At 40.4% G+C, this 23,175-nt stretch overlaps 2 protein-coding genes across 3 annotated transcripts; one reads left to right on the top strand and one right to left on the bottom strand.

Moving 5' to 3' along the window:
* Positions 1-1,435: 1,435 nt before the first annotated feature.
* Positions 1,436-9,134, top strand: ap5z1 (adaptor related protein complex 5 subunit zeta 1). 2 transcript variants are annotated; one of them, XM_020651323.3, is made up of 18 exons: positions 1,436-1,554; positions 2,266-2,403; positions 2,744-2,924; positions 3,164-3,314; positions 3,454-3,566; positions 4,017-4,191; positions 4,348-4,395; positions 5,253-5,393; positions 5,503-5,540; positions 5,778-5,940; positions 6,363-6,541; positions 7,094-7,236; positions 7,384-7,502; positions 7,719-7,846; positions 7,960-8,057; positions 8,146-8,278; positions 8,390-8,604; positions 8,696-9,134. In XM_020651323.3, the coding sequence occupies exons 1-18, from the start codon at positions 1,514-1,516 to the stop codon at positions 8,946-8,948; spliced, it is 2,457 nt and encodes an 818-aa protein (XP_020506979.2). In that variant the 5' UTR covers positions 1,436-1,513; the 3' UTR covers positions 8,949-9,134. The 2 variants fall into 2 exon arrangements, with proteins under 2 accessions (XP_020506979.2, XP_020506980.2); XM_020651324.3 differs by lacking the exon at positions 4,348-4,395.
* A 54-nt stretch (positions 9,135-9,188) lies between these two features.
* mmd2a (monocyte to macrophage differentiation-associated 2a) lies at positions 9,189-23,120 on the bottom strand. The gene is made up of 7 exons (XM_020651321.3): positions 22,706-23,120; positions 16,612-16,693; positions 14,160-14,320; positions 12,794-12,868; positions 12,601-12,702; positions 12,375-12,444; positions 9,189-11,274 (listed from the first exon to the last, which is right to left on the bottom strand). Exons 1-7 carry the CDS (start codon positions 22,732-22,734, stop codon positions 11,074-11,076), a joined length of 720 nt encoding a protein of 239 aa, XP_020506977.1. The 5' UTR covers positions 22,735-23,120; the 3' UTR covers positions 9,189-11,073.
* Positions 23,121-23,175: the final 55 nt, after the last annotated feature.

Below are 23,175 nucleotides of genomic sequence, written 5' to 3'. Positions count from 1 at the left end.
AAAAAAAGAATAAACAGTTACCTACTAAATATCAAGCACTATTCATTTCGTGCATTTTTTTTATAATGAACAAGAAAAGGATGAAACAATAATCACAAGCAGGGGCTTCACCATGATTTCTGGGCCCCTTAAAATATGTCACTGTGTGGGCCCCACCACCACAGCCAAAGCCGACCCCACATAGGCTGATTGCTAAAAATAACGGCGGCTCTTCAAAAGTAATTCAAACATTGGATTCTTGTTGAAATTTTAACAAACTTAAAATTGTATCAGGTGAGTCCATACCATAGACTGTAAATAAACATGTACAAAGAATCAGTTGATTGCTGCCGCTTAAAGCCTGTAGATCATGGCGGTCACCTTATTGGAAATTCTGTCTGAATCTGTTTTTTACATTCTCCAGAAACATAAGAGCTGGAGCTGAGGCTGGTCTTAAGCCTGACAAACAGTCCACCAGTCTCGCTCTGTGTGCACATTAAAGACATGATTTTCTTTTTTAACCAAGCTGTAAACACTTTTATTTCTGCTGTAAAAAAAAAACTGTCGCTTTTGAATGGGTGTGTATGTGACTTTTGGGGCTCCTGCAGCCAGCCTCAAGTGGACACTTTAGGAACTGCAGTTTTTTTTTGTACTTCAGCATCAGCTCTGTTTTTTAACACCGGAAGTTGCTGCTTGGTCTGTACTTTCAGATCCTCTTAATTTTCAATGTGAATGCATTGCCGTATCAGTATAAAGGTATAAAGTACAAATTTAGTTTGTAGCAGCTTCCTTTAGTGTTAAAGACACCCTTTAAAGTTTTGGCTTATACCATAAAAACCTTTACCATGCACCTTATTAACTTATCATTTAGTATTTGCCTACTTGCACATAGCTCTGTATATATATATATTTATTTCTCGTTTACTGCACATAGTTCTGTTTACATCTGTTAGTCCGATCAATGTCCACTCATATCTACTCTTTGTATATTTTGTATTTTATATTTTGTATTTTTAAGTTAAGTTTAAGCTTTAAGTTGTATTTAAATTGACACTTTATATTTAGGTTAAAATGTTTCGTCTACTTGCACTGTTGTTAATTTACTGCTCTGTGTGCCTTTGAATTGACAAATAAAGTTTTTTGAATTGAATTGAATTGAATTTAAATAAGTATTATTATAGTACCAGTGAGGGAAGACATAATGAAAAAATAATCATTATCATATTCTGCACAACCTTTTTATTTGGCTTTTGTGAATCGGTATATGATTTCCTTCAAAACAAGAAAAAAAAAAGATTTTCAAACCGATATTAATTTCATTGTTTGCTATCCACTGCTACACATTAGAGTGTAATAGTTTTACTGTATGTTTAACATGTATGACTGCATATTTCTTTATTCCTCTTTTCTGAAGGCGGAACTGAAGTCATGCTCATGTGATTCCAGTCCGGGCGTGTTTCGTGTGCGCACTGTTTACCTTCCGCGCTGCAGAAACAGACAGGAGAAAAGAAGGAATGCCAGACTTTCTCTTAAAATGTACTCCCACGGCTCAGAGAGTTTAATAAAACAAGCAAGGTGAGAGCGAAACAAACGAGGAGTCACTTCACCTTATTGAACACGTTTACTGTCACTCTATGTACAACGTTTAATGCTAAAGCTACTGAGCTAATGTGACTTCAACTTTGTGTGTTTACGTTTTTAAAGCGTTTCTCTAACACGTTATCTTTCGTCGCTGAGTCCGCAGCTTACAGCCATGACTGCTGTGTGTTTATAGCAATGTAATTAACCCCGAAAATCTGTAAAATAAATATTCTGTATAATTAAAACTATTAAAAGAGGAACGAGTAAAGTCTGCTTACTCACTATTTTTTAGACAGCATTTGAATTTATTGGATTTTTCTAATTGTGCGTGAATGCCACTTACATAGGGTAACACAGTATAGTGAACACATATCCTCTCAATACTCTTAATGCATTTAAATTCAATAATAATCTACTATATCTAAGTAATAAACAAGAATACAGATGTTCCTTATGATGTCATTACTTTCAGATCTCTAAATCTAAAAGTCATATAAAGTTGCTTTTGTTTGACTTTTACCTTAACTTGATGATGATGATGATTCTTTTCCTACAGGTAAACAAGATGAGTGAATAATCAGATCTGATATGTCAAAGCCTCTCAGCGAGTAACAACCGGGTGTGCTGTGTGTGCTGTGTGTGTGTGTGTGTGTGTGTGTGTGTGTGTGTGTGTGTGTGTGTGTGTGTGTGTGTGTGTGTTCTCAGGGACATCCATGAGTCTGAGCTGCAGAAGTTTTTCAGCAGGTTGGTGAAGCTTCTCCAGGGGAAGGAGCTCGGTCATGAGACCGTCGACTCCCTGCAGAGGCTGCTCCTCATCCTCTCTGCCACCAAGTACACCAAGACGTAAGCGCTCCAGCCTACATTCATGAATATGTTCTGTACCGCATTTTTATTTTATTTTATCGTTCTCTACAAAAATACTTTTCGGACTTGAATCAAATAATGATTTTTTTTATTTTTGCACAACTAACTATGATCCAGAGAAAGACTGCAGCCAGGAGCTTTGTGGGTAGTGCATGTACGGAGGCTTTAGTCATGGTTTCAAATCCAACCTGTGGCTCCTTTCCTGCATTTCATTCTCCACTGAAAGAGAAAGAAATAAAACATACATGTTGACAATATAAACCTTTCTGTAGTCGTTATATCACAGCCTAACGTTGCCTCTGTTGTGTTTTTACCACAGGTTGCCTCCAGAACTTCAGAGGAGGCTTGCATCTCTACTCTCATCATCTGCAGAGCAACTCCAGGTGCTGAGCTCAGCTGTGCTTAGAGAGACACTGCCCCTCTCTGGCCAGGAAGTGAACTACAATCAGGAGAACGTCGTCCAACTGAACAGCCATGCTGCTTCCCTCCTGCTCTCACAGGTGTGCAGGAATGTAGACATCCATTTCCGATTTATTTAGAAACTTCTTTAGATTCTGATCGTTGCCTCTGAAGTTGTTGGAAACCAGTTTTGCCACAAAAAAGGAAACAAAAGCACACGAAGATTAAGTAATAAAACAAACCATAGTCTGTTTTGGCAGCGGTAATGATATAGAAGGGTCATTCTTGATGAAATTCACAAGTTTAAATAATCTTTTCTTGCAACTTTCATCCCTGCCAGGCTCAATCCAGGGCCGATCTGTCGTCCCTTTGCGCTCAGCTCCTCCGCGGCCTCGAAGGCCGTCAATCAGAGGGATCGGCTCAGTCTCTCACACACACGCTGCCCATCCTCAACAGCATCCTCACACACAGCCCCGAGAGCCTCACCGAAGGTAACGAGGGGCAACGTGTCCTGCAAATGTAACACAGTGATTGAGAAAATGAATGAATGCATGAATCCTTTGCTTTTCCTTGGCATGCAAAAGAGATGATTTAATGACGTTTTATTTCTTTCCACCTGACTCATAACAGATCACGTGACCCTCTTGAGTAAAAAGCTTGTGGATTGGCTGCGTTACGCCAGCATCACTCAGGGAGGAGGGGCTTCCTCGGGAGGGTTTTTCACAGGGCAGAGGTCACGCCAAGTAAGCAAATTATTTACAGCATCTTCATTGAGGAAGTGGAGAAGTATAGTTTCTTTTTCACCCTTTAATAAGCAGTTTTATTTGTGTGTGTGGAAATGTGGAGATTATACAATACAAAGACTATTTTTATGACATATTTCACCAGCGTTTAAAACTAACACGTTATAAATCTTTACTATTCTACTTGCTTCAGGTTGTTTAAGAGATTCATCCTTTTGTCAGTTTATCGAGACTGTTTTTATTCTCTGATCTCTTTGATTAATCCGTCTACTTACTTATCAGTATTACATTTAAGTCTTGTTCAATATGTTTTCCTGTGACTGTATGTATTCATTATTCGGTGTCTGTGAATGACTGTGCTGTCGTGTTTAAAGACGTACCTGCTCCAAACTAATTGCCCTCAGTGGGATTTAACAAAGTCGTCCGATTGATCGATTGTGTTTCTGTCAGCCGGTGCCGACAGCAGAGCTTGACGGGACGGTGTCAGGAGACTTCTTCACCGTGCTGTGTGTGGGTCAGGGCTTCACCGACGACCAGTGGATGAACGTTTACTCCTTCTCCATGCTTCGCCACTGGCTTCTTACCAACCACTCCGTTTCCAACGGCAACACCACCGCAGACACAGGTACTGTACGACCACTGACAACCTCCCGAGTATTGCTTTTTTTTTTTAGATTATACTGTAGCTGCAAGAAGGCCAAAGCTCAAAGCATCGACCCTGTAGGCTTCATTCATATCAGCCGTGTCAGATGACCCTGCTCTGTGTTTTCATCGTCTCCAGCTCACAGGCTGCAGCTCAGCCTCTCCCTCTCCCACTCCTTCTCCAATGGTAAGATTTGTGCGATTTTGGAGGTTCCCTGCATGCGCGTGCCTTTTAAGAAGCTGTAAAAACGCTTTCCTTTTAACCTAAGGGTGGCATGGGTCAACTCACAACACCTGATATGATCTCCTAAAACTCATCTGATCAGAAATAATCATTTGTGTCCTCTTAATCACACTTTCATGGGTGTGTGCGCCTTGAAGTCTTTCTTTAATCTTTGGGTGATTCTGATGTTTTTTTTCCTCTTCATGCTATTCTTTCTTCTTTTTTTAAAGGGATGTGATTGCATCTGTTATTAACCAAACTGTCTCTAAATCTTTCTGATCATCTCTCATTTACACCTCAGCAGGAGGCGAGTCTTATCTCATAGCTTTTAGTTCACTGTTTAGCTTAAAACAACGTCTTTTTTTTAAAATTTGGCTTTATGCGCGGGGCAAATTCTAAGACATACATTTGGGTAAAATACAGAAAGATTGAAGGAAATTATTAAAAAGGATCTAAGAGATGGCTGTGGTATTTATATTCAGGGTTCCAGTCATGGAAAAACACATGGAAAATAAAAGAATAAGCAAAGTGTCCTGGGAAAAAAATTAAGCATTCTCCTAATTTCATTTCAGAGATGCCCCAAAACAGCGGACATTGTCATCTTAAAGTGCTGCGTTATATTTGGATCAAATGAAATCGTGACATAGTTTTCAGACAAATGTGTTTTCTAAATGTTTCCGCTTGCTTTCTTCTTCTCCTGTCCTGTATTCTTTTCAGACTTTGTCGGCTAAAGAATTGTCTCCCTGAATCTGTTGACGATGAATCCTAATGTGGTCAGTGAATGTGTTGGGCTCTCTCGTTTCTCACCTCTCTCCCTGCAGACGATCGGTCGGAGGTGGATGGATCGGTGGTTTCTATGGTTTCAGCGACGTCCTCCTCCAGCCGCCTGCTGCCTCCGAGGGAGCGACTGAGAGAGAAAGCTTTCCAGTACTGCCAGCGGCTCATCGAGCAGAGCGACCGCAGTGAGTGTGTGTGTGTGTGTGTGTGAGGTCAACATAGGCACATATAAGGTTTTATATGCTACATGCATTATATTTAACTGTGTTTTTTGTACCCTTCTCTTTGTCTCAGAGGCACAAAAAAGGATCGATACAGACCTGCAGAAAGCGGTGAGCCCGTGTACCTCTTGTTATTACTTGTAGGGGGCTTTAGCAGGGCTCATTTCTCATCACTATCCACTCTAATAATCCTGTAAAGATTAAATGGAGTGTCACAATGTGTCCATTAACCCCCTTCTCTTTTTTTTCATCAGCAGCACTTTGGCCGGCTGTTTCCATTTTTAAACGTGCTGTATAAATACCTTTGATTGATTGATTGATTGATTGATTGATTAAATCCTCTCTCAGTGTCTGGTGGAGGCGGTGTGTATCCTGGACCGTGTGTGTGAGGAGGACACCTCACTGGTCTTCAGAACGTTCCCGTGTATTAAGGCGCTCTTTGGCCGCCTCAGCTCAGACCTGTCGTTTGCACGAGTCCTCCTGCCCATAGCGCAGTTCTACCTCCACCACGGTGTGTAGTACCCAACATCAACATCTACACAAATGTTACTCTCTTTCTTTTATTCAAACCTGTACGTTAGACTAGTGACACCCGAAGCAACCCGACTGTTTTCATGGCTGGATGGCTACCTACATGTCAGGCCGGTGTGTCTAAAATATGATAGCCTGAACAATCAGAACCAACAGCACTGAACTGTAATTATTCTTCAATTTGCTGAATCAGGATTACGTCCACCAGCAAGCCTCAATTTTTAATCTTTGTTGGTAGTTCACACACAAGCTCCTCACACATTGCTTTTCCACAACAGCGCCTTAACCGAGTTCTGCCGTCAGTACACCTGTGTCCACAACAGCATAATATTGGTGTCCCAGTGTGTTTTTTTCTATACTGCTTTGAACACTGATGGGGAACGTGTGCTTGAACGTGTCCAGGTGAGACGGCTGCAGTGGACTGCGAGAGTGTCTGGAACCTGGTGTTCGGTCGATTTCCTGCCGAGCTGTTTAATGACCTCTTCCTGGCACACGAGCTGCTGCGCTTCCTTCGGCTGAACCTCGAGAGCCTGCAGGCCCGGGTCCCACAGTACACCCGGTCCTTCCCAAACCTGCTGAAGGTGAATACCAGAATCTCCTCTGAGATCCCTTTTTATAATGATGAGGTAAAAAAACCCCACTATGCACACTTACTTCAGCTGTCTTTCTGCAGCTGTTTTCTCATATGCCGACTGCCCCTGAAATCTTTTCTTATTTACAAACACGACTCACAGCTGATGACTATGACTATATTGCTCAAGAGGCAAGACGTGATGTAAAAGAACAACGTGGAAGTGGCTGACGAAGCAACTGAGTCTGACTCTATAAAGACAACTTTTGCCTTTGAATGGAAAACATAATGAAGCAGTTTCATTTTGTGCATGGAGAACACACCGATTGTGTTCATGCATATATGGTCATATCATATGCCAGCCGCAAGTGTAAACATCAACACCCCTCCCGCCCTTTTGCAGTGAATATTCTTGAATAGATCCTCCTGGGTTCTCACATCATCTCACTTCGACTGAATGTAAAAAAAAAAAAAATGTGGTAGGAAAGTTCCGGGTAAAATCAGAGAGAAAAATTCAGCTGTTTGGGTTCAATCTGAGAAAATATATGTTTGTTTTCTGTAGTTTTTGGCGTGGGACAGCCCGTCTGCGGTGGACGACTTTGTGGATCTGCTGCCCTCTCTGGTGACAACTGGAACTGCAGTGGAGCTCCTTCACACTCTGTTGGACCTTCCCTGTCTGTCTGCCACACTCGTCTTACAGCTCAGGTGCACGCACACACTCACAAAGAAATACTCCTTAAACATCGTCTGATTTAGCTTCTTTCCCCTCACATTCTCACTGGGTTTGTGTGTGTTGCGTCTGTGTGTGTGTGTGTGTGTGTGTGTGTGTGTGTGTGTGTGTGTGTGTTGCAGGTCAGCCTGTCAGCCCATCTCAGACACAGGCGGACGTGCCCTCCTATCACTCGATGCATTTCGCAGCACGTCTTACAGAGGGCTTTTCCTCTTCCTGCTTCGAGGGGAAGCAGGTTCAGGTAATCAGAAGAAGCTTCTTTGCTTTGTTTATGCTAAGCTAACACACTGCCTGGTTGTTTCTACAGTTTCTACATTATGATACAAATCTTCACACCAAATAATTGGTTTATTACTTTAATAGCAATCTAGTTGACCTTTTCTTCATCTTATCTTCATTTGAAAAATGTTTAGAAATAAATGAAAGACGTATTTTAAAGTCCCTCCTTCCTTCCCAGGTGACACTATTGACCGACTGAGCACGCTGCATAAGCTGCTAGCTGAGGCTGCTGATTGGCCGAGGGTTGTTCAGTGTTCCCAGACAGTCCCAGTGCTCCTTCACATTTTTTTCAACACAGTCGTCACGGTGAAGAGATGAAATATTCTTATTAGTTTAACGCTGCAGCCTCTGCACATTGAACAGCTGGATGCTGAGTGTCGGTTTCTGAGACAGATATGATGTTTGTGTCTGTTTCCTAGGTTGCCAATGATAAGCTTTTAGCGCACTTGATTCTGGTGATGCTGGAAAGAAGCAGCCTCCTCCTCAATGTTCCCAAATACATCAAAGAGATACACAGGTAAACACATGCAGGTGAATAGAAGTGTAACTCTGCTGCAGCTGATCTCTTGACTCATTCCACCTCTTCCTCTTTTTTTCCTCTGCAGGGTGTTTAGCTGCCACCTTCTGAGGCTGTGCAAACTCCACCCCTCTCTGGTAGTCGACCAATCCCACGAGCTGCTGGAGTTCGCAGGTGCAACTGCAAATGTGTACAGCAAAGAAGACATCTACACACACGTGGTATTAAAGCTGTGTGTGTGTGTGTGTGTGTGTTTGTGGATGACAGAGAGGAAGGCCTTTTTTTTTAGAAGTATAACATCACATGACACCACAATAATCTTGAACTTTCAGGTGTGGGTGCTCGGGGAGTACCTCTCCGTTTCCTGTGACTCCCGTTGCTCCGTGAGGCTCATCACTTCCTGTTTTGAGACGTTAGAGGCTGTGCTGTTTGAGATCACTTCCTCTGCCCCAACACCTGGAGCCGTTTGCCCCGCCCCCAGAGTCATCACCACTCTCATGAGCGCTCTGGCTAAGCTGGCGTCCAGATCACATGACCTTATACCACGGTGACTGTCTGCTACACATTCCAAATGTTTCTACAATCAGAAAAGCAAGATGAGCTGTAAATCTAATTTCGCTGTTTATTATCTATTTTAGGGTGTCTTTGTTCTTCTCCAAGTTGAGAACAGTAACCAGAGGAGGGTCTGTGCCCTGGTGCAACAATGAAGAGGACCTTGTTGCCATAGTAACAAGAGGGGAGGAGCTGTGGTCGCTGCTGAAGGCGCCCGGAGTGGCTCAGAGCGTCCTGACTCCGCCTACTCACATCGCCTCACCCCAGTGGCACCAAGACACCAATGTGGCCATGCCGCTGCGACTGCGAGCTCTCACCAGCCTCACACACCCACAGTGACACACACACACACACACACACACACACACACACACACACACACACACACACACACACACACTGATACACAATCAATCAGTTTGCATTTGGATCAGTGTGAAAATAATGATTTCTTTATGAAATGGGCACTTGATTGATTACTGCACATCACCTTTGTAAATAAATGACATTATTTGATTATTTGAAGTGATGAAGTGTTTTTCCCCTCCCCCCCAAAAAATACACAGATTCATCCAAATGTAATATAGACTCTTCTTTAATGCACTGAAAATAAAATTTGACAAAATAGATCCTTTGATTAAAAAAATAAAGACAAGAGAAACACTAACTTCCTGAGTAATTGCTCTGTTTTCTGAGATTAAAAAAGACAAACGGTCAAACTACTAATTGTTTGATAATACCCTGAAAGTTAAACTACACAGTGCTTTACAGAGTATTCAAATTAAAACTATTAAAGTACAAATTTGCATATTTCATCAGTAATAAACCACCTGTGTGTTCAATATTTCATTTTCGGATTTTCAGAAACTCTATACATCACGGCTGATGGAAAAGGTGCTCTGCGCTAGAGACTTTAACAAAACAACCGGAACACAAGAAAGACCTTTAAACAAGAAATTCTCTGCATTGTAAAATCAGACATAAGAGTTCAGAGTCAATCAGGGAGTTTATTTGAGTGCTAATTTGTGAAGATTGGACAGAATGACAACCAGGCCATTTCTACAGAGGCCAATTCAAAGTCTGCCTCCTAAGACAGTGTTTATCCTGCACATGTTTGTTTATGAAAGCAGTGAGGAGAAAGATATCATTCACTGAGAGTTTAAAAACAAAGCTTTCTGAGGAATATCAAATATATCGGCCCTAAAACTGGAACATCGTTTGTCGACTGTGGTGCCAACTCTACATTTTTTTTACGTTTTGTTTCTGTGCAAAAAAACGGACAAAACTGAAATGAAATGAGAGCAAGTTAAACGTTGCTCTTCCAAGAGAGGTTAGCACCAATAAGTTGGAATGTCAGTGAAGTAAGTTTTGGCACATTTACGGATGGAATATTTGAAAAGGCTGAAGTGAATAGTTGAGGAGGTTTAGTGTCAAACTGCATGTTGTCAGGTCAGTTACAGAGATTTGTATTTCAAGAAACAGTGTCACATTTTATACGATCATTTGCTTTCTTGCCAAGAGTTTAATGACAGAACTTCTACTTCTACTTCTCCGCTACCTGAACAACAAAAATAAAGCTTTCTGTTAAGTTCAGATTCAAATTAAATTACTGAATTCACAGTGAAGGCAAGACTCCTGGAAGTCACTGGCCAATCAAACAGCCCTGTAAGTGTGCCCTGGTAGCTCACCTGGTGGCACATATTGTATGCAACTGGCTGAGTCATTATAGCATCAGCGCTATTCAAATTCTATTCACCCAGTCTGTTAACCTTTTCCGATTTTTCCTGACCTTCCTTTTTTTAATGATCACATAAAAGCCAAAAAAATGATCTCCGGGAATTAATAAAATCATCCGCCAACTTATCATTTACATTTCATTTTTTCTGCATAAATGAGATACAGTGTGTCTATTACTTTGAGCCAGCCTTGTTGTTTTCAACTATTTTAATTCTCTGTGCTAAGCTAAGCTAACAGAGGGAATTTTTACATGTAAGTGGTGTCAAGTTTCTTAAATCACACTTCACTTGAGGCTGTAGCCCTGAAACTTGGGACGGCCCTTGGTTCAATTCCCATCCAACGGTGATTAGCCGCCTGTCATCCCCAACCCCCACTCTCTCATCCCTTTCTCCAACTCCATTCACGGTCAATGTTCTTATGAAGCTCTTGGCAAGAAAGCGAATAATTTAATTTCCCAAAATGTTTTTGAATCAAACATCAGTCGTCTAAAATTTCTTGCACTTTCTTTGTTGCCCTCTCTGCAAAAGAAATCCCCCATTTAGCGATTACATGTTATAATATATCCAGGGCTGCTTCCTATTTCACTTTTAAAATGTTGAAGTGATTCGTAGTTTATCACTAAGAGTGTTTGGTCCCACCGGTGGGAGATTAATCCAACCTGTTGGATCATCTCAGCAGCATCTCTTGAGGTGTAGCCTCATAAGTCGGCGTGTTGTAGAGCCGCTAGTCACCTTGATGTCTGCAGCAGTGGCCCGGGTAAGTACAGGTACCTCCAGATGGCGTAGTAATGGATGCACGCTCCTGCTGCGACAAAAAGATGCCAGATGGCGTGGGCGAAAGGGACGAGGCCATCGCTCTTAAAGAAGACCACACCCACCACGTAGAAGACTCCTCCCACTGCTAGCTCACACACGCCTGCTCGCTCCACCTGGAACATTTCAAACAGTCGTATCAGAGTTTGGTTTATAGATGAATATAGAGCTCGGACAATTCTTACTTTAAAAAAAACATATGTATTATTTCTATCTGCAAACAGGAAAAATGCTTTACTCTCTTTACGTCAACAAAGACCCAGAGGACTGCTTTAGTAAACAAGCTTACGTTATTAGCTTAATGCTAATCTCATCGTGCCAAAACATGCTCACAATGACACAACTATGATGTAGATTTCTTACAGTAATAGGCTTAGGAGTCCAAGGGTCACCATGCGCAGGCTCCCGCGTTATCATGCTGACGTATAAATGAGCATTGAATTAGCGTTTATTCTATTATACCTTTATTTAAGAGGACTGTGTATAAATTAGGATATCAGGGAGAGATAATGGGGAAATGCAGGAAAAGAGCCAGGAGTCGGACTCAAACACCGACCGCTCCGCTTCGAGGACCGTATATTGAGTACGCAACTGAAACGCTAGGTTACCCAGCGCCCCCAATTGAGCTTCTCACTGCAAGTCTCCCCACTCATGACAACAGTAAAGAGGTTGAATTGATATGTATCCAAACAGTCTGTATTACATTAAGAATTCAAGTTATGTGTAATTTATAATTATGCATGTGGCTGTTTTGAGTGAGTACAAAACGCTGTCTGCTAATCGGAGTCACTGTACTTGATCTCTCGTCCATATTTTGTCACTTCATTAAAAATTAGTTTAGCAAAAGATTAGAGGAATTAGATTAATCAAAATGTACCCAAACATGGCCAGAAGACATTTTCACACCCACATACTGTACATGGCACAAATCACAAATATCTGTAAAGGTTTGTTCTAAAACCAAGTTGTTTTTACGTAAACAGAAACTGATGGCTCTGTGGAGAAAAAGGAAGTCAAGCTAAAAATATACACTTTGGAAAATAGTTGTCAGATACATTACGGTAAAAGCATGTGGTATTTCTGTAATGGACTCAACAACAAAAAAAAAAAAAGTTTGTTTCTTTAAATACTGACACGATCTGAGACACAAACAATAGCAGGAAGCCTGTTTGAAGAGAAGACACACTGGTTACACAGTTGTGTGGTTGGTGCTCACCATAGACAGGATGACCAAAGCAGGAACAGCCCCCATGGCCACATATCCAAACAGCTCAACCAGCTTGTACCTGCAGGAAAGAAAAAACAATTTGATGTAATTGTTTTATGCTTCAAACAGCAGTTCAGTGTTTGCAGTAAACATTCAAGGACAGGAGTTTGGTTTCTGGTTAATTATGTCACACCAGGACACGCTGTGAGACACAAAGAGAGACTTTTGTCCTTACCTCTCGTGGAAAAGGAAGACATACATGGATCCAACACAAGCCATGACCCATATCAGCCAACGCATGTGGCACGCCCAGGGTCCCAGCTCCCTCAGCATTAACCTGAGGGAAACACGTCAGCAAAGTTCACTTTTTGATTTCTTAGCCGTGTGTTATCCACCAGACTGCAAATGATTTCAGAAACATGACCCACCAGGGTGAGTAGGAGGCAGCTATGAAGAAGTAGATGGCCATCCTGTCGCACATGTGGAAACGCTGCTCCACCTTCCTAAATAAGACAAAGCGGAGGAGAGATGGGAGACCGTTATTTATCTTTCATCGCCTAATGTTAATTTATTAACACTTAACTCTACAAAAAAACTATTGGACAGAGACTTCCCCCTAATCACACAGGTGCCATTTTCCTTTATTGACACTCTTAGGGTGTGAAGATGTAATGCTTTTAAGTCATACTGCTTACTGCTCTGGGTTGCAAATAGATGAAAATGGAGAACTTGGAAATACATTATCATTTTGATGCTTCTCGATTGATTAGTAACTGAAAACACAAGTGATAATGACGGTCATTTCTATATCTAGTTTAGTTTATTTGTTTATTGTTTCGTGGACAGTCCACCTTTAATTTCAAACGACAGTAAAAGAAGCAGCTTTAGCCTTTACGGCTAATTTCCAGCTGTACCACCTCACCTCCACCTAAAATGCAATCGTTAAGATTTAAAATACAATAAAATACATTAAATTTATAATTACAACAGGCCTAAGCAAAAAGGAAAATAGACATACAACATGTCACACACAAATCCATTAAAGACTTAAATATAAAAAAGATTTGAGCACTCGGGATTTGAGGATTGAAGTAGACATGTTCCTAATCTCTCCCTAGATTGTCACTTATTTTGCACATTTATTCGACCATAGTTACATCATTTTGTCGTTACACACCCAAGTTCACTGTCCACCTTAAATTCCTCAAGAAAGAAGCCAGAAATAAATGAGCTAACAACTACTTCAAGAGGAACTTAAACTCTCACACAACGCTAGATCGCCAGACTTTTGAGGAGACATTTCTGCTCTTCGTGTGGCGCTTAGACAGAAAATTTAGCCACAGAAACAATTTTGCAAGGACTGTGCCGTGAGATGGGAAAGATGATCAATAGATTTTGCCGTGACCATGTCCAATTGACTGCTGAACAAACCGATCTGGCACACATCCTCAATAAAGCCCTTGACTGCATTCAGAAACTGGACTTACAGAAATACGAAAGAGCTGAACGGAAAGGGTTTTGGCAGAAAAGTTGAAAGTGAATTTGGAAATGAAAAGTGTTGAAAATCCTATAGTCTGTGCATGAACGTGTGTTTCACTGTTTAGTTTTTTTTTAGAGGATTTGAGCTGAAGAAGATGTTAAGTACATTCATTACCAGGTCACATCTGTTCTTTGATCTCTGGCCCACTAGCTGTGCTGTAATTAACAAACTGTACGTCTGAGTGGGAAATAAAGACATAAAACCCCTGAGTGTTTTTTTCTCAGAAACACACAAACACACACACACAAATATACCGGAGGTGGCTGATTTTCCAGGCAGCGGTGTGGAAGAGAGTTGAGGTGACAAACAGGCCAGTGAGACCGCTCCCGTAGAGCCAGGCAGCAACACAATGCCATTGGTCCACAGACAGGAAGTAGAGCACAGACCCCCCCACAAGACTGGGGAGGATCCACAACTAGGAAAGATCAGAAAGACACAGCATTATAGTTTTATTACCTCATAATGCACACACTTCGAGATAACCTTTACATTTCAATCTTCTCTTTAAAATCACAACAACAAATCAAATACATTGTTCCCCAGGATGTCAAATTGTCTGACTCCCAAATTCAGGCTAAATAAGAAGCTACTACTATACCACGATAGAGCGATTTCAGCCTAAGACTGCTTAGGTTAGCATATTAACTGGAAATTTCTAGCCGAGTAATCATCTTTTATACAGTGAGTGTCATTTGCTGTTTTATGAATTGCTAATAGGTAGCCTATAGCAGTGGTTCTCAACTAGTGGGTCAAGAGCCAAAAGTGGGTCGCAGAGCCGTTGTCAGTGGGTCCAAAAGGCGGGCCTAAGAGGAAAAAGGGTTTGTTTTGTTTTGTATCTTTGTTTTTTCACGTTTTGTACCATCTGAGCTCCAAACTGCACTACATTTCATTGAATTAATCTCATTGGTTAAAGAATATCAGAAATCCCCCTCCTCTTTCTCCCGCCTCCCTCCCTTATGTTCTGACTATACTTCTTTCTGAACGCGGGTTCTTCAGCCGCTTACGTGGTAGCCTGGATGTGAGCAGCTGTTGTCTTTCCTTTTATAGATCAAGTTGAGCAGTGTGTGTGAGTGATTTTGTCTCTTTTACAGGTTATACTGTTTTTCCTATATACTTATGTTGTATACACATAACGACTTCCATTCCTGTTAATGTTGTTTGTTCATTTATTTATTCATTTTTTATTTATGTTTGTCTTGTCAATTTTCATTATTATTAATTATTAGTAATTTTTTATTTTTTTTGATACTACTCTCAAATGTACTTTTATTTTTTCACGCTTATTTATTTATTTCATTTGGTTATTGTATTTTATTTTATTTTATTTTATTTTATTTTTTTTTTTATTTTTTTTTTTATGTTTTAATTTTTTTTCTGTGAGTTTTCCAATCTTGCACTTTTATTCTTGTCTTTAAACTAAGAGGTCTATTTGTTGGTCTGGGAGGGTTGTTTATAGGGCGAAGTGATACTGGGTTTTTGAATGTTTCTGAGGAAAAAAAGACAAATGTTGACTGCATCCCAATTGCACTGTATGTTTTAAACTTGCTTTAATAAAAATATGCTGATAAAAAAATATATATATATCAGAAATGTGGGTTGTGATTTGTCATTAAAGAGTTGGTGGTGGGTCCTGAGGCGTGAACTACTGTCCGATAACAGAGCCTGGCTGGCTGTTTTTCCCGCTCCCATTCTAAATGCTAAACTAACAAACTCCTTACAGTTGAGGTGTTATCAATCTTCTCTTTGAACTCTACATTAAAGCAAATATTTTTCAAACATATATATAAAACTATTCCTTTAACTGATATTGTAACTGATGATGTAATACTTGTTTGCAAAAGATGGCAGAGTGAATGAATGAATAACGACAAGAATCATTGAACTATTTCTCAATAAAGCCTCAGCTCTTTTTAAGCTTCAGTCATTATTTTCATGTTCTCTTTCATCTATTTCGGTCTGTTTCATTCACTGTCTCCCTCTGTCAGAGGCAGAAGCCCACAGGGATTACAGCAGATTAGAGAAAGCTACAGGCACAGATTTTAGCCGACTGCCTCTCCGGCACAGCCAAAAAATCCTTCGTTTTTCACCTAGTTCATACCAATCCTCTACATTTTAATCGGCATCTCTAAATGGACAAACCCAGTTCAATTTAAACGCTATTTATTGACTCAATATCAAGATAAAAGACCGGACATTCCATCAATTAAATTTAAAAAGCAGAATAAGATCTAATGGTCTCGTGCAAAATAAATGAAAATGAACTTCATATAAAGAGGTGACTGCACCAATCCAGAGCTAGGATTGGAAACATATACTACATGTGGAAGCCTGTTTGAATAAACCAAGCTGAATTAATTTGCAGAGGCATTAAACCAGCAAATATATCACTGATGAGATTTCTTTAAAATGGTTTGGAAAGTATTGTTTCATTGACTCAAACATTTCCCTTTTATTACACTTTCTAGGTAAGTTTTGGACACATAATAACATCATTATAAGGTATATGGAAATACTATAAGATTGCATAATGGTCACAAATAAGCTTAATACAGAGATACACAATAAGCCCCAAACAGAGACGTCTTAATTCCATCTGTACACACACTTAACCCAAATGATAATACACCAAAAAAATCAGCATAGATGCTAGAATCTACTCTGAAAGTGTGTGTTCCTACTTTGTCGATTTGTGTTTGTTTTGCTCACCCCATGTGTGGCACAGTTGGCAGCATGTTCGTAGTCAGTGGGCTGGTATCTTTTACTGGCCGGGACCCTCGAGTTCATAAACCTGAGAGGGAGGTGAGGGGAGAAAGAAAGAAAGAAAGAAGGAAAGAAAGAAAGAAAGAAAGTAAGAAGGAAAGAAAGAAAGAAAGAAAAAAGAAAAAGAAAGAGGGGAGTTATTCATGTGATGGATGTAAAACTTGATTTAAAACAATCAATGTTTCATAAGTAAAAATGTTACTGTGTGTGTGTGTGTGTGTGTGTGTGTGTGTGTGTGTGTGTGTGTGTGTGTGTGTGTGTGTGTGTGTGTGTGTGTGTGTGTGTGTATGTGTGTGATGGTCATTCTTGGCGGATTTACAGGTCTCTAATCCACATCACGCTGTCTGAATTCTTGTGTTCCTCATCGTTTCTTCGGCGACCGTCTGTGGTGCTATGCCAACCGATGATGTCACACTTCCTGTACTACAACAACAGGATACCACTGACCACTAACCATGAAATACATTTGCATTATTTGTCTCATTGTAATACACTACCGACAATGTAACATCTGTGTGTGTGTGAGTGTGTGTGTCTGAGTGTGAGCATGTGTGTTATGTACGCCATGTAATCAGGAAGTAAATCTCTCAATCCCGGCTTACAGGGAAAAAAACACATCTGGAGATGTTACGAAACCACTTTTTATACGTCAAGATTGGACACACATACACGAACAATAAACACACACACACACACACACAGACACATTAATTTGCATGTGTGCTTCTCATGCAGGGGCCACAGGTGTGTCTGTTTCAGTCAGCTGTGTTATTTGATTACACATGTAGGCCGACAGCTCATCATAACACACGGGCATCACGGCTCATTCACATCTTTCACACACACATTTCCCATAGCAGTTCGTTGTAACGGTCTATTAACTCTGCACCATCACAGGGGCATTCGAGAGAAAGGGAATTAAGAAGAATAAAAAGCAGACAGTGGTCCAAAAACCTCAACTAGAAGTCATTAAAACAACAGATTGCCAAAAGTCTACAACATGCAACACAACAACTTGACATCCTGCTAACATCTCTAAACCCTTCAAGGACCATTTTAGTGTAAAGGGACTCTATATCAGAACTATTCAAATGTATTTCAAAAACGTTAGAAATAGGAAGCGAGTCTACATTAAAATGTATATTGAGCAGGAGGCAACTTGATTTAACACACAAGGTCATGTTGTAGGGGTCTCACATCAAAAAAAAAAGACAAGATGTATTTCAATGACGTTGCAAAGTCTCTTCAATTAATGGGATTTTTCTTTATGTTAACCAACCACCATTTACCACTGTTTCTCTGATTTCGCACTCATGGTTGTAAGTGTACTCTATAATGTTATAAAAAGGTAATCTGCAAAATCATTGTCATTTCACTGCTTCCAGGAACTGTAAACATAATGGACAATGTATTTATTAATGTACAGGGAGTCATTCAAGTTAAAGTAACAACTAAAGCATCAACCACTTCCTAGCTGCCATGACTTAAACAACACAACATCAAATACATTAGCTAGTTAGTTATTACGGACTACACTTTTGTCAAATAGCTGATCTATTTTTTATTTTTTAAATCTATTTTTTAGTATCTACTTTTTTGTACATTCTTATTTTTTCTTTTTATATTTAAATTGTACTGTGTTCACTTTTTGTTTGCAATCTTTGCTCTTTGCTGCTGTAACACTGTAAATTTCCCCGTTGTGGCATAAATAAAGGATTAACTTATCTTAGCATTACCATTAGCTGCTGCAGTGTCAAGTTTTAGCCAGATAACTGGTTAGGCTGTATGCTGACGAGTTAGCTGTCAGCTAAATAAATTGTTGAATGTCATTGTTAGCTGTCGTCTCATGTTAGCTAATGAGTTATCAGATTTGTTGTTTTATCTTTAAATATGGCAAAATGTCCACCAAGATTTTCACTGACTAGTTAGCTTATTTACTTTTAATAATGTTACACTTACGCATAATAAAGCTGGCTTTATTACGCGTTTTCTGACATGTCCCTAAAAGAGAAAGTGAAACAAACTGTCCTTAAAAAAGATGAGTTACCCTGGGTTTTAATATTGGAATAATACGAGTATACAATTGAACAAAATCCTGGTTTATAACATAGATCTAGTCATTTTGGTATTCACTGATGCAGAAACAAATTCAGTTTTGCATTTTAAGAAACTCATTGTGCAAAACTTATGACAAGATTGTTTTTCTGACTTCTTATCTTGAACTGAACATGAACAAATGTAGAGACACAACATACCAAACAAATATTTTGGATAAAGTTTCACTTCCTGACAAAGGCTGCAATGTAAGAAAAAGGGTTTGGTGGACAAAAAGAAACACAAAAAAAGAACATTTGTTGGTCTTTTCAGCCTGGTGTCTCAGATTGATTTTCTTAAGTGTATGCGTGTGCTTGTGCACGCAGGATCGTCAAAACAAGAACATGTTTTCCTGTTGTAGGTCCTGTGTGGTTGCTGGCACACACAGCATCTGCGCTTTCTATCTCTCTTTCACACACATGCTGCACAAACACACATTTCTTTCTTGTTGACTTACAAGGCAGGATATAAGGACTCATAACCTTGACTTTATCTCTTTTCTGTTTTTGGACTTCATGTCACTCTTTCTTGGAAAAGCTTACCTATGTAGACCCATAATCAGCTTTATTAAAGTTCCATTTACATGTAAATATCTTCCAAAAAGGCAGTAAATTAAGAAAATATGTTCAACGTGGAGCTTGTACGGTATGCTCTCTTTTTCAAGTTGTCATCAACAGAAAAAAATGGTGTAACTTTACAATATTTAATTCATAATAGTCATCATTTTCCTTTAACATCACGCTGGTGAGAAGCTTAAATGCTGTAATAATGCCCTTGTGCTCTGATCTAGTTTTTTAAATTTACAAGGAGATGGACAGTTAAAATCTGGAGGGAAATTGAGCAATATTTATAATTCAAACAGCTTATCTGTTGACCTTTGAGCTACTGTCTGACAAGAGCTTGCGTTAGTTAACGTAATGTTTGCTAATTTAATGTCCATTCAGAGTTTTTCCTCATCAATTAAGAAGCTGTGAAAATATAATATCAGACAGATAACCTGCTGGCAGTTTAACATTTTAACAATGTTCCCTCAACATGATGTAAGAAGAAAACGAGCTGGCTACTGTACGTGAAAGAGGTCAGGCCTGACTTTTGTCTTGTTCTCTCCCTCGGCTCAACCATCGCCGTGCCAAGAGCACAACAAGAGAGCAGTATCTTCCTGAGCACTGTTGTGGTATTGTGGCGCTATCAATGGACCTAAATGTAACAGTCTGACGTCCTCTAATCAGTTATGACAGTGTGTGTTTGTGTGTGTGCCTGAGTGTGTTTTTGTGTGTAATGAGCTGAAAGAAAGGCACAGGGATTCTCAGGCCTTGATCAAAGGGAGCATTGTTGTTCCTTGTCAGCTCACAATTTTTCACAATTTTCTCCCTCCTTTATTCATGTTTTTCCCTTTCACACACACTTTTTTTTGTGTCATTTGGGTCTATAGAGACGTACATGTGTGTGTATGACGCATTTTTTTTCATTTTCATAAAGCTAGTGTTAAGTATACTTGAATGTAAACATTGTCGTACAATTCTACACACTATACCTTTAAGTAACAAAAGCTCATTACCGTGCAGCACATTCCATACATTAATAGGATCGATTGCATCTAAGAGGATCAGAACCTGTGGAAGGATCATGGATCATCTATCGGAATGTTTGTGTGTGTGTGTGTGTGTGTGTGTGTGTGTGTGTGTGTGTGTGTGTGGTGTGGTGTTTATATCCGTCCTGTAGCTCCAGAGCTATTCCTTGTACAGCTAAGATCAAGTTCATTTCTCCTGGGACTCAAACTCCAGTTCTCACGATTATCGGCGACTCCCGTTTACACACACACACGCGCACACACACACACACATGCGCACACACACACACACACACACACACACACAGGCAGGCAAACGGGAAAATACAGGCTCACAGACTGACAAATCACCGAAGCAGAATTCAACATCACAGTCAAATAAATTGTTGTGTATGGACTGCTGTGTGCAGTGACAACACATAAACAACTAGTTTACACTGAACCACAGCCAACGAGGAACCTGGACTGAAATAAAGTTTAAAAGATAGATGGAGAAAAAACAAAAACAAATATAATGATTCTGATATAAGTGATCATTAATTATTAATAATTGCTCTTCTTAGCTAATTTTAGATTAACGGATATCTTCGGCTACAACCAACGTTAGCAGCAAAAGCAAAGACCACCAGAGTGACTTATGTGCTATTTCTAGCTTTTTCATAAGCTTGCTTTGTCAAATAATTTTGGTTTACATATCAAAATACACCCTCTATTATGTGCAGAAATTATACAATTTGATCATACTTAAAGTTTTATTACATACACCTTGGTAATTATCCCAAGATGGGATATGGGGTAGGGGACAGGACATGACTTTAAAAGAAGGTTATATAAAAGGCAGACAAAGCAACAGAGTCCTTCGCTGCCTTTATATCAATGCTACGTGTTTATTGACTTAGGTGTGAAATAAGAAAACAATTCGTCTGAGCAGCAAAGAGAATGAAGCTGCTTTATCACTCGCATCGGTTGCTCACCTGTCACCTGATTTTAACGTCATCACTCCCTCCCACTTGTTCACTGAATATTTCCTGCTGTGTTCTCACATTGGCTTACCCCAAATTCAAACGGAAAAATGGGGACGGCAGAAAAAAATTCTGGGTAAAGTCGGAGTCAAAAATTAAAAAAAAAAATCCAGGAAGTTTTCAGGAGTTTTGAGCATGTGTGAAACCACCAACATAAAGCACAGTTAGCTTTCTTCTAATGTTATGAGAGAGAATAAGAAACCTGAGATGAGATCAGCTCAGATTTTAATAAAGCGCCTTCCAGAGTTGGACAACTTTTACCCACTCTCACCTACTCCAAATACCTTTATGCTCTGATAAGACGAATCGTCTCCTAGCTCAGTGCATTTCTCTCTCTCAAACACACACACACACACACACACACACACACACACACACACAAACACACACACAAACACACAAACACACACCCACACACAAACACACACACACACACACACACACACACAAACACACAAACACACACACACACACACAAACATGAGCACACACACACACAAACACACACCCACACACAAACACACACACACACACACACACACACAAACACACACCCACACACAAACACACACACACACACACACACACACAAACACACAAACACACACACACAAACACAAACACACACACACACACAAACACACACCCACACACAAACACACACACACACACACACACACACACAAACACACACCCACACACACACACACACACACACACACACACACAAACACACACACACAAACATGAGCACACACACACACACAAACACACAAACACACACACACAAACATGAGCGCACACACACACACACACACACACACACAAACATGAGCACACACACACACACACAAACACACACACACACACACAAACATGAGCACACACACACACACACACACACACACACACACACACATGAGCACACACACAAACACACAAACACACACACACACACACACACACACACACACAAACACACACACACACACAAACACACAAACACACACACAAACACACACACACACACACACACACACACACACAAACATGAGCACACACACACACACACAAACATGAGCACACACACACACAAACATGAGCACACACACACACAAACACGAGCACACACACACACACACACACACACACAAACATGAGCGCACACACACACACACACACACACAAACTAATCTATAACATCCCTGTGATTGTCCTGTGCCAGCTTGCCAGTGCGCATGGATGAACATGATCTGTGAACTGTGTGCCACATACGAGATGGAAAACTTTACTGTGGGATACCCCCCCCCCCAAAAAAAAAAAAAACCAAACAAACAAACAAACAAAAGATTACCTTCCAAATTTTGTCATTTTAAAGTCCATCTCGTGCGTGTAGACTGCGTGTGCACGCCAGCGAGCGCGCGTCTATTTACCAACAGCAGCGTCTCCTCCTCCTGGTAACATTTACAGTCTACGGTCTCCTCCTACGGATTCTCCATTCCGGATGTCCCACCGCCGCGTGTCCAAAACATGAACACATAAGTTCGACAGGGGGGGAAGCAACCCACAAGGGTGAACTACACACAACAACTGGACGAGTTTATCTAAAGTGGAGGGACTTTTTCTCTGGTCGAAAAGCGAGACATCCCGGTGAAGACACGCGTGCTGAGCCGCTGTTTGCAGTGAGGGGAAACTGCACAGGGCTTAGTTCCCAGCCTCAGATGTGTTCGCAGGATGTTCCGCGGGACTGGGTTTGTAACCCCTCCTCTCCTCTTCTCTTCTCTCCTCTCCTTCCCTCCTCCCCTTCCTTTCCCTTATCCTGCC

Source organism: Labrus bergylta, chromosome 16 (assembly GCF_963930695.1).
Source record: "Labrus bergylta chromosome 16, fLabBer1.1, whole genome shotgun sequence".
NCBI lineage: Eukaryota > Metazoa > Chordata > Actinopteri > Labriformes > Labridae > Labrus > Labrus bergylta.
Note: the sequence above shows the minus strand (reverse complement) of the source record. Positions and strands in the feature narration are given on the sequence as shown.

Bases quoted from the DNA above. Each gene is read 5' to 3' on its own strand.
- ap5z1 (XM_020651323.3), top strand. From the start codon at position 1,514: ATGTACTCCCACGGCTCAGAGAGTTTAATAAAACAAGCAAG. The intron at 4,192-4,347 runs GTACTGTACGAC...CATCGTCTCCAG, and splicing joins CAACACCACCGCAGACACAG to CTCACAGGCTGCAGCTCAGC. The intron at 7,503-7,718 runs GTAATCAGAAGA...CTTCCTTCCCAG, and splicing joins TCGAGGGGAAGCAGGTTCAG to GTGACACTATTGACCGACTG.
- mmd2a (XM_020651321.3), bottom strand. From the start codon at position 22,734: ATGGACTTTAAAATGACAAAATTTGGAAG. The intron at 12,703-12,793 runs GTGGGTCATGTT...TGTTTCCCTCAG, and splicing joins GCTGCCTCCTACTCACCCTG to GTTAATGCTGAGGGAGCTGG. The intron at 11,275-12,374 runs GTGAGCACCAAC...GAAATGTTCCAG, and splicing joins CTTTGGTCATCCTGTCTATG to GTGGAGCGAGCAGGCGTGTG.